This window comes from Corvus brachyrhynchos, unplaced genomic scaffold (genome assembly GCF_000691975.1).
Source record: "Corvus brachyrhynchos isolate BGI_N302 unplaced genomic scaffold, ASM69197v1 scaffold97, whole genome shotgun sequence".
NCBI lineage: Eukaryota > Metazoa > Chordata > Aves > Passeriformes > Corvidae > Corvus > Corvus brachyrhynchos.
Window position 1 is genome coordinate 924010 of NW_008239758.1, and position 10885 is coordinate 934894.

The 10885-nt window shown below is 42.1% G+C and overlaps 1 protein-coding gene across 17 annotated transcripts in view; it reads left to right on the forward strand.

The window, feature by feature from the left end:
- Window positions 1–10885, forward strand: part of MYO5A (myosin VA) — an 89165-nt gene that overhangs the window by 10702 nt on the left and 67578 nt on the right. For 16 of the 17 annotated variants that reach the window (XM_017742562.1, XM_017742567.1, XM_017742568.1 and 13 more), the window contains exons 3-4: window positions 968–1139; window positions 6132–6276. In XM_017742562.1, the coding sequence (XP_017598051.1) occupies window positions 968–1139; window positions 6132–6276 (317 nt within the window). Of the gene's footprint in view, window positions 1–967; window positions 1140–6131; window positions 6277–10381; window positions 10403–10885 lie in introns of those variants that run through there. The other variant, XM_017742578.1, reaches the window with a different exon arrangement.

Sequence of the window (10885 nt, forward strand, 5' to 3'; positions counted from 1 at the left end):
ATAGCTGTATTTAGGTGTGTGCAATTGCTTTTGTCCACTCACTTTCTGCAGCATTTTTTGGTGTGACAAATTTTACTGCTTAGTTACAAAAATCAATTTTGCCTTTTTAAAATAAATTAAAAAGCAGTCGCTTTTATCCACTGCCTTTTATGTTCAGTTGCATCATCTTTTTCTACTTATGCCATTAAATGTATAGCCCTGGTTTGCTATTCCAGGGAGACAGGGTTGCTAGGAGAACAGTGTTGCAGAGAAAGAACTGTGACTTTTAAGTTGAACATAACCAGCAGAAAATTAATAAAGATAAAAAGGGCAAGGATTAAGGGCATTGCAAAAAGGGTGCTGTGTACAGTGTTGAGAAATGATGACATGTCTGTGAAAAGCTCACATCCTTTTAGTTTAATTTTTCCATGGAAATAGCAGGTAAATTAAGTGATTTTAGATCTAGAGACAGATGCAATTAAAACATCTATATTAGAGATGAATTTATATCCAAGAAAGGTTCTAAGTAGCATTTTTTTCAGTTTTTATGTTCTTCATGGTGTTCTCCCAACGTTCCCATGTTGTGTTACTGTGTACGAAGCTGGCTGTAGATTGGTGGGAATCTGCTTCCCCTGCCTGTTCCACTCAAGAGGAAAGCAATGGGGAAAAGCTGGTTAGGTTTGTGATGTAGCATGTTTTGGTTTATCCAGTAAAAAGATATGGCAGCAGAAGCATGGGGTTTGCTTAAGTAATAGTCTGAAAAGATGGTATCTCCATACAGTTGCCTGTTGTACATATAGAAAACCCCTCTGGGAAATTTTCAAGGACATTTTTGGAGAAAGAGCTGCTAACTCAAATCACTAGATAATTGAAATCTTGCGTTGTGGTGTTTTTACCTTGAGCATGTTTTGCTGGGAAGAATAGTTGGAGGAACTGAATTAAGAAACCTAAACACTAGCTCTTTCGAGTGTCTCTGTTTGATTTTCAGGACCTAGAGTACAGCCTCGATCCGAAGACGAAGGAGCTCCCGCCCCTGCGGAACCCTGACATCCTCGTTGGTGAAAATGACCTCACAGCACTCAGTTATCTCCACGAGCCTGCCGTCCTGCACAACCTCAAAGTTCGCTTTATAGACTCTAAACTCATCTATACCTACTGTGGCAAGTACTGTCTTTTCATACCATGATCTTTCCAGAGAACTGCCTGGACAGGAAGAGGAAAGTTGTCTGTTGATATGTCTGCCTTTAGCTTAAAATCATTTAGTGATAGGGCATGTTGGACTGTTCTTAGGGAAGTCCCTGTGTTTGTGGTCATTAAGTGCATCAAGTAGACTTGAGAGTAACAAGGTTCAGAGAAAATTGACTTCACTGTGTGTCAGCTCTAGCTCCCCAATTGACTGTGTTTAGAAAATGTGTTCTCAGCAATTTTTGCTTCCCAGTGGGATTCCTGTCTGGTTGGTGTTCTGCTTAGGCTTGCTCAGATTGGTGTGGGTGGGAGGAGGCTCACATGCTGCAGATGCAGGAGCTGGCCTTCCTCTTTGGTGGATTTATTACAGGTGGAGGCAACCTATGATTGCTTACCTCTGCACTGAGCTCCTCCATCTCTTTTGAAGACATCCGTTTATTTTCTTTTTTGTGTTTTCCAATCAGGGCAACTATAGAAGTGAATTTGTAACAGTTCATGAGCCAATGCTTGTCTTATCACAGTTAGAATAGATCCTGGTTTTAAAAATAACTTTTAACTTACAGCAGAGGTTACCCAGACTTGTAATTGTCTTTGGTATTTTCAGATGGCCAGAATGGAGGAAAGTTACTTTAATGATCACTTTATCATAGGTGCAAAATTGCAATTGGATGGTCTGTTTTAAAAATAAACATTGTGAGGTAGTTTAGGCTTAAAGTTTAGATTTGATTCTTCTGGGCTTTTTTTCTCTGTGTTTGTGTGTTTCTTTTAAATCTGTGTTTAGTCAAAATATGCTGCTAGCTTTTCGCATAACTTTCCAATCCGGCAGCAGCGTGTTAAACGTGTTGTGATGGGCAGACTGAGGCATTAACATCCTGCCACATTTTGCTCACTCTGGCTGCTCCTAACCTGTAGATGCTCGGCAGAGCACGTCAGTTCCCAGTCCTGCTGTCAGCAGTGACCAGACCACAGGGGACTGGATCAGACTTTGCCACCCCCTGCTTGCGGCCAGACTTCACTCCCATTGGACTGGGTGATGATTCATACCACATCTCATCTGGTCGTGCGGTCGGAGCACAGGATAATTTAGGTTGGAAGAGACCTCTGGAAGTCTTCAGTGAAGCTTCCTACTGAAAGCAAGTCTGACTAGATCAGGTTGCTCAAGGCTTGGACCAGCCAAAGTGTCTGAATATTTGAGTATCTCCAGTGATGCCTCTCTGGGCAGCCCCTGCTGAAGGTGCGTGGTGTGGTCCCAGCACTGGGAAACCACCTCAGTTCTCCCAGTACAGATGTGATCTGTGTTTCTCTCCCAGGTGCCCCCATGGCGAAGCTCTTGTGTGAAAGGGCTTTTGTGCAGCTGGAGCCTCATGGCCTGAGCTTGTAAGGGGCTTTCAGTCTCAGTTTCGTGGTCTCCTAACACCACCACACCCCTCCCGTTGCACAGCCTGCCCGGATTGTGTCCCGGCTGCTGGCGGACAGGCTCTGTGTTGAGCAGCATTTAAGAGGCTTTCAAAAGGAATGTGTTATCTGCTGGTTGTGTTTTGCTGTGTTTGGGAAAACATGAAAACCACATGTTTCAAGTATTCCCAGTGTAGCAGTAGCTGTGGTTTTGTCTGGTTGTATCATTTCTCATGGGGTTGGGAGGCCTTCAGCTCTCCATGGATGGGCCTGCCAAAGGGCCTGGGATGGTGGAGCTTGGTTGGGTGGTTTGCTTCCAAACAAGACCCAAGTGGTTCTGGGAGCTGCTTGTATGTTTGTCAGAAATGTGTGGATCCAGCAGTGTGGGGGTTCCTGGTGCTCAGAGAGAAGGAGGTGTCGGGGCTCAGCCCTGCTGAGGAGTGTGGTGTGCAGTGGAGTTACTCAGTTGGGACGTAGGCAGGTGTGTGCTGTGGTACAGGCTGAGGAAAATAGAGTTGGCATGTCAGCCTCTAAAAACCTGATCCTTTGGCCACAGACATCCACCTTTTCTCCATGAGTTCCCATCCTGACTGCAGGTTACTTCCCCTCTGCAGAGATTACTGCCTTGGAGCTCAGCCTCAGGGAGGGGCTGCATTTGCCTTCTTAATCTGACTCTCACATTAGCCAGGTTAGTTTAAATACCCTGTGAAGGTGGTTTGAGCTAACCCAGTTTATGCAGCCCAAAGGAGACTAAAACCACTTCAATCCATCAAGAGAATCACAGTGACATTGTTCTCAACAGTAGAACTAGAACAGGAGTGCATGGATGGATAGTTGTCCAGGGCCCTAAAAAGGAATTCAACCATGCTGTCTTAGTGTAATAAGTCAAACGGATATTAAAGGCTTTAAAATTTCACTCTGAAGTAATTCAAACTTTTTAAACAGAAAACTTCCTGATTTCTTAATTTCAAGTCAGCCTTTCACCAGCAATTCAGAGCTGATTTAGAACTTTGCTTTACTGTTGAAAACATGAAATGAGGAATTAATGAAGGAAGTTGAAAAGTTACGAAGGAAAATTTGAATGCTTGCATGGAAAAACTGCTACGGCTGTGAAGGCTGGTTAGTTCAGATTAGTAAAAAGTATTGCCTGCTATGCAGGAGACCAAACTTCAAATTAATAAATTACTTACGTTTATGTCCAATTTGGCCACAGATCGGTGAGTACGTTCAAGATAAAAGAGTTAGATATGCTTACTTCAGGCATATATCAGAAGAATGGCACAAAGAGTAGCCAGAGTTCAATTTAGTGTAATTGTAAGAACAAAACCACACAAATCTGATTTAGGAAAGGCCATACTTCTTAAAATAGCAATATGATTTAGCAGAGATAAAGAGAAGTTATATGTAAATTAATCTGGATTATAGCCCAGGGAGGCAGACTGATTCTAAAGTTCTACAGAAAGCAAATAATTCCTAACTCACTTGTTTTGGTTATTTCCAGATGGTAGTTGCTTGTAGATTTTACAGCTTGCTACTGAAGTTAAGTGTTTTAATATGCTGGAGACTTGTCATGGGGCTGCTTGTTCCCAATTTAAGGGTTTATTTTTGCCAGCATAGCCAAAAGCAGGAGGGAATTGCCGGAAGTCTCACACAGATTTTTATAATGTCTCTTTGATGAGACTTGCAAGCCTGAGAGGCTCAGCTCAGTGGTGCACCATGTTTTACTTTCTACTACTTTTTCTAAGGGCAGATGTAAAAATTGACATGGAAAATATTCCTCGAGTCTTGTAGTACTGAGGTCGCTTCCTGTCCCTAACCCCCACTCTTATTTTTTGGCTCATCATTACAGCATTAGAACTTGGCATAAATGTTTATAGAGATTTTTCACTGGAGCTCCTGAGTCATTTCAGTGAAGTCATGGCTGATGGAAAAACACCGACTCTCCTCACATGGGCGTGTCGAGACAGAAAACTTGCCATGTATTTGAGGAAATAGATCAAGGTCTCTCAGATCTCTCCCTAAAACATATTCTCTTGTTTAATGTTTTTGCTATGCTCTGTGCTTGATCTATAGATGCATGAAAGGGTTTAAAAATTGGTTGATGCTCCCAGCAGTAGTGCCAGACTGTAGATGCTTTCATTTGCCTTCTCCCAGCTTTTCCATGGAACGTTTCTTAGACAGACATCACAACACTGTAATCTGGGCAGAGCAGAGAGCTGGATTGGCACTGAGGAAGTCTGTATGTGTAAGAGTGAATTTCTGAGTAAATTTAGAAGCAAGCTGAGTGCTATGGAAACGCTTCTGGGGCAGGTTCTTCAGGGATGCATTGTCCAAGCATGCTTGGTGTAGTCACTGTGCAGCTATCTGCAGCTGCGTTCGTGTACTTAGGCACCAAAATACATATATTAAGAAGAAATCCTGGTTTTGAAATGCCCACAGTTAAAATTAGAGGGGTTCTTTTCCCCCCTTTATCACCTTGTCCAGGTGAGGAGGTCTTTCTGTGTTGGGGGGCACGGTGTGCCTGTCACAGCTGGGTCTCACGTGGCAGTGATCAGTGTTTCCACCCCTGCACGGAGCAAATAAACTGCTGTAAAAATGCTGCAGGAGAGAGAGGTACAAGGAATCTTTGTCAGAGTATCCATGTGGGTAGAGCAGTCCTCATTTCTCATGAAAAACAGAATTGTCCCAAAAGCATTTGAGGTCTCACTATTTGTGACTAGGAAGTTTGTAAAGAGTAAGACTTAACTTCTCCTGTGCTGGGAGAGTAAAAGGATGGCAGGAGTTTAGAAGTGCTGTAGTGATGAGTGGTGCTAAAAGAACAGATATGTGTTTAATTGGTATGGAAAAACTAGAAAATGGGAGGTGTGAGTACATGCAGAAGTATCAGGTGAGGGTGCTAGGATGCCTTCTAGAGCTATAATTGCCTAATTCCCTGACATGACTGGGTACTGCTCTGTCAGCCCTATGAAATATGTCTACTGTTTGGGTTTTTTGATCCCTTTGACAGGAGATTGTCCTGCCTGACTGGCAGAGATGCCCTGGAATCCAAATTACACTGTGTCTAAACTCTGTTGCTTGTTACAAAAACTGAAGATGTTATTCTTGCACAACAGCTGAAGGGTTAACACATTTCACGTACCCAAGCTGGCGGTCAGTGAGACCATGCAGTAGTTACACTTCACAAATTACAGTATCACTGGTAATTCAGAATAAAACACAGGGAAGTACTGTGCACATTCATTGGTCTACTCCATGATCAGGCAGTATTCAAGTTGACACATTCTGAATCTCTTTGGTTTGTGCATGCTAGCTTTAGAAAAGGCAGATAGAAAAAGTAAAAAGTTGTCCCTGATGTGTTCACCAAAGCAGGGTAGAAGCAAACTCTAGTGACACTTTGTGTGCAGAACTGTATTCAGAATAAACACCTGTTGAAGTCAGTAATATCAGAACCTTATTCTTTAATATTTTTAGAAAGATTAGAAAAATAGTTGATTCATTAGTTAAAGCCGTTTTTGGTTGGGTTTATTTTGAAACAACTATTAATGATTCCTTTTGTTTCATTTCCTTTGTAGGTATTGTTTTAGTGGCCATAAATCCTTATGAACAACTGCCTATCTATGGCGAAGATATCATCAATGCCTACAGTGGCCAAAATATGGGGGATATGGATCCACATATCTTTGCAGTGGCTGAAGAAGCATACAAGCAGATGGCCAGGTTTGTACACCAGAGTCTTGAAGTCATTGTTATTCTGAAAGGAATAAAACAAAGTTTCTGGCTGCTGCTCTTCTCTTTAATTTATAGCTTGTGAAATATTTTGCAATATCTGTCTTTTATCCAGTGTTTTAGTACATTTCACAAGGGGAAAAGTTGCCCAAGTTAGTGAACAGTAAAGCTTTATAAATGCTGTGGAGATCATGGCCACTGACAGTTAGCAGGAATTACCAGAGATCTTGTCAGTATTTAGGTCTAAAATTAGCCCTGTGCTTTGTATGATTATGTTTTTTTAATTTGATTAGCAAAATAAGGAGATGCTTTTCAATTGTCGGTGGATCATTAAAGAGAAAAGTGCCAGGTTCTTGGTTGTTTCGTGTTTATATATGATACTGACAAGAGAAATCACTGGGCTTATGAGTGCTGTTACAGGCTCCTGGCTGTGTCAGTAATGTCCCAGCTACGTAATCTGCCTGTGGCTGTTGTTGACTGGAATTGAGGGAGCAGAGGGACGATTGCAAAGAGCGCCTGAAAACTGAGTCTCTAGGGACACTGTAACAGCTGTGCAGGAAATCCTCATTTCTCTAGATGTTGCATCAAAATGAACTTGTCACCCAAGGGCAGTGGTTGTCAGAAACTTCTTCCCCTTTGCCCCAAGAGCCTGCAGTTAGGGGAGCTTTTGAAATATTTAATTTCTAGAATAAAAATCTTTTGGGCTACTGTGTGGTCTCTGGTTAACAAGATGCTCCCCGGTATCCTGGCTGGTCAGCTTCAAGCTATTGGTTTAGTTTTCCTTGTTGGCAATACAGCTCATGATCAAATTAAACAAGTAAAATAGAGAAAGATTTCTGGATTAATTGTGATGGCCCTTAAGCTATGCTGCAAGTGGGGGAGGCAAGGGGAGAATGGGTTGAAAATTATAAAATCTTCATGGTTTGAAATTGGCTATCTGTTAATTTAAGAATCTGTATGAGAACTAGAACGGATAAAACGTTTGTCACGTGCATGTGTGAATACAGTGATCCACAATACCCAGGTCATAGATAATTTCGAAAGGAAACAGTACAGTGCAGCATTTCATGACTTTAGAGTAATTGCAAAAGAGACAGTGTTTCAAAAATACCCTTGTCTTGGTTTAACTCTAGCCAGCAACTAAGTACAACACAGCCACTTGCTTACTCCCTCCCTCCCCCAGTGGGATGGGGAAGAGAAACTCATGGGCTGAGATAAGAACAGGTTAATAATTGAAATAAAATAATATAAAATAATAACAACAACAGTGATAACAGTGAAAAGGAAAGAGAGAAAGAGGAGTAAAACCCAGGAAGAAGAAGTGATGCACAGTAAGGTTGCTCACCACCCGCTGACCGATGCCCAGCCGGTCCCCAAGCAGCCATCAGCGCCTCGTGGCCAGCTGCCCCCAGTTTATATACTGGGCATGACGTTCCTGGGTGTGGAAAATCCCCTTGGCCAGGTCGGGTCAGCTGTCCTGGCTGTGCTCCCTCTCAGCTCCTTGTGCACCTGCTCACTGCCAGAGCAGGAGGATCCCACACGTCCCTGGCTCCAGGGAAGCGCTGCTCAGCCCCGGCCAAGGCGTCGCTGTGGTGGCAGCGTTCTTCTCATCACTCCAAAATGCAGCCCTGCACCAGCTACTAGGAAGAAAATTGCCTCTGTTCCAGCTGAAACCAGGACAGCTCTACAACCACACTGTTGAACGGCAAAGATATTTTGCCTTACTTCCTTTCTGCTCAGAAAATAGACATATAATCTGGTGTGGAGATACAAAGGCAAAACTGTGTTACAACAGTCACATCTTCTTCATGTCTCTTTCATCACTGCTGTTTTAAACAGACCTGGTTCTCAACTTCCTCTAAAAGCTGTACAAAAGAAAAAGTTATTTATTTTATGTCTGAGGCTCAGCACAGTGGTCTGAAATTGTAGTCAGTGATGGCTGTCATCCTAATTCACAGAATTTTTGCTCTTAATATCAACCAGCGGAAGTAAGAGGTTGGAGAGGGATCTCTCTCCACTGGCTGACTCTAACCCCTCACTGAAGTGGGCTTGCCTCTTACTGGTGCTGAAATGTCAGATTGCTGGGTCACCTGTGTTCTGTGTGCCTGTGAGCTGGAGCCTGTGCAATGGAGATGTCTGTCTGCCACCATCAGCATTCTTTGCTGTCAGGCAGACTTGGGGGGCCTGAGATTTTGGCTTGAGCTTTCTCTGTGGCTTTTCCTTTTTGCGTTAATTACCTGCTCTTCAGCTCTCACTGCGCCCTCCGGCAATTCTGCTGTCCTGAATAACAACAAACAAGATGTGGTAGGAGTTCCTTTTTGAAACAAATGATGAGAAATTGTATAACTATGGAGATTAGCTTAAATAAACCTTCTGAATGATTTAATTAATTATTATATGTGTCTACGTTATAAACAATTTGTTATTCTTTTATGACTAACTGACAGTACTTTCATAGTTGCAGAATGAAATCTGGGCACACAATGCAACTGAAAAAAATTTCTCTACACTGAAGTAATAATTTAATTGTTTTAGCTTTTATTTCCTTTTCTATTTGTTGGGGGTTTTTTTGGCTTGTTGTTTTTAAGAACTTTTTCTGGTATTACAGCATACCGGTTTTGCTCACTGAATTTAGTTTTCTATTGCTGCTTACAGTTACTAAATCACACCCTTGAACTTCACTGTTTTTTTTTTTTTTTTTTTTTTACTCTGAACAAATCACCGTTTACTTCTGAATTATGAGGCTAGAGAAAAAGAAGTCCAGTTTTATATTTCTGCAGCTGGCTTTTTAAAAATGAAAATCAGATTGTCTGTGACTGCTGTATTAATGCTTTAATAAGTGAGTTGCATATTCATATGGTAGCTAGTCATATGGCATTAATCTGCATTTATGTGTGAAATTGGTGAGGTTCATTTTTCTCTTGTTTTTGATCTTTCCTAACTCCATGTTTAAGTGATCACTGGAATAATTAGTCATGATGCTCCTATCCTTAAGGCTCCAGTGAGCTCTTCTAAATATTTACTCCTTAGGTCGTCTTGTTAATTTATAATTTAGTGATTTAGAATTTGTTCTTTCCAGCTTCATTGCTTCATCTGCTGTGGCTGAGAAACTCCATCTGTGTGCATGGTTAACTAAGTGATGTCTGTAGCCTTCTTCCGCCAAAGAAAATGCGCCATGGCAGAAATCTGGAAAGCCAGTGATTAAATATTTGTGTTGTGTTTTCAGAAAAAACACAGTGCAAAAATGCTGACCACTGGAATGACAGGGATGGAGCTCACATCTGGCTTGTGCATGAGAAATGATATACAGCAGTTGCCTGGGGTTAATTGCAGTGTAAAGCAGCACATAAAGATACCTTTGCATGTGACATTTCCTGCCTAGTGGCAGCCAGGTGATGTGATACCTGCTGCTGGAGGTGGTGGGCCTGTTTGAGCCTCCTGATTTCCTCTGCCAGCAGCAGTTCAGTCACCAGTTTCCAGGGGAGGGTGAGTGGAAAGGAGCGTGGTTCATCTTTACCTGTAGCCAGCAGTGCAATAAGTGCATTCTGTTTGCTTGGTAGCTTCTTGTCTTTTTCAGTGCAGGAAAACGTGCACAGCTCTTAAGACTAATCTCATTTTGGATTATTATTTCTTTTCTTTGCCCCTTTCCCATCCCATCTCTTCCTCCCTTGTCATCTGTGTCATTGTACCTTTTTCCTTTTCTCTCTCCATCTCCTGCTGCTCCTCTGCACAGACTGACAGCTTTGTTTCCGACACCTTTCCTCTGCTGTGCCTAAAATAAGCAATGATCTAGTTTTACAACTGCACTTAAATTGTGTTAGACTTAGGGCTGTGAGTGGTTCATACTTAGCAGTAACTGAATTGGTCTGGGTTGTAGGAGCTGCCAGACCACAGATGTGAGGGTTTGGAGCAGATCTCCTCCTTTGTCCAAGGAGTGTGTCCCAGTGGGAGGGAGCCGGATCATTCGGATGGGGATGTGTCTGCGTGGCTTTTGTGCAGAGTGGTTTGGTTCTGCAGCTCTGACAAGCTGTGCTTTTGGGAGGATCTGGGACCTGCACTCTCAGGGCTCTCCTCAGCAGTGGCACTGTTTTGTCCATGGATAGCTTGCTCCATTTGAGTGAGTATATACAGGTTTGGGACTGTTTAAGGCAGATGAAGGACTTAGAAGGAAGAAAATTATTATTGAAGAATGTATTTTTGTCCCAGAAATATAAACCTCAATGTCAGCATGTGGGTGTTTGCATGTGTTGAACCCTTTGAGCTGCAATGCATGCCACTTTTGTATGTCAGTGTTTCCAAATTGTTAACAAAACCCAAGTTCAGTCTTCAGTTACCCCTCTGTGGTAACTATGAAATTGAGGAAAAGCTTCAGTTGCCAAACATTTTATTTTTTATTTTTTGAAAGCATTACAACTTCAGTAGGAATCATAACCATCAGCAGGTGTGGCTCATTTTCTTTGTAATATTCAATAGAATATTTAATACATTTTTAACCCCATGGTTTGCAGTAAGATGTTGATGATTATACTCTTGAAACTGTTAAGAATTGCATTAATGTATGAGATTTATGATTATCAGTTTATTCACACTGTTAGGGAAA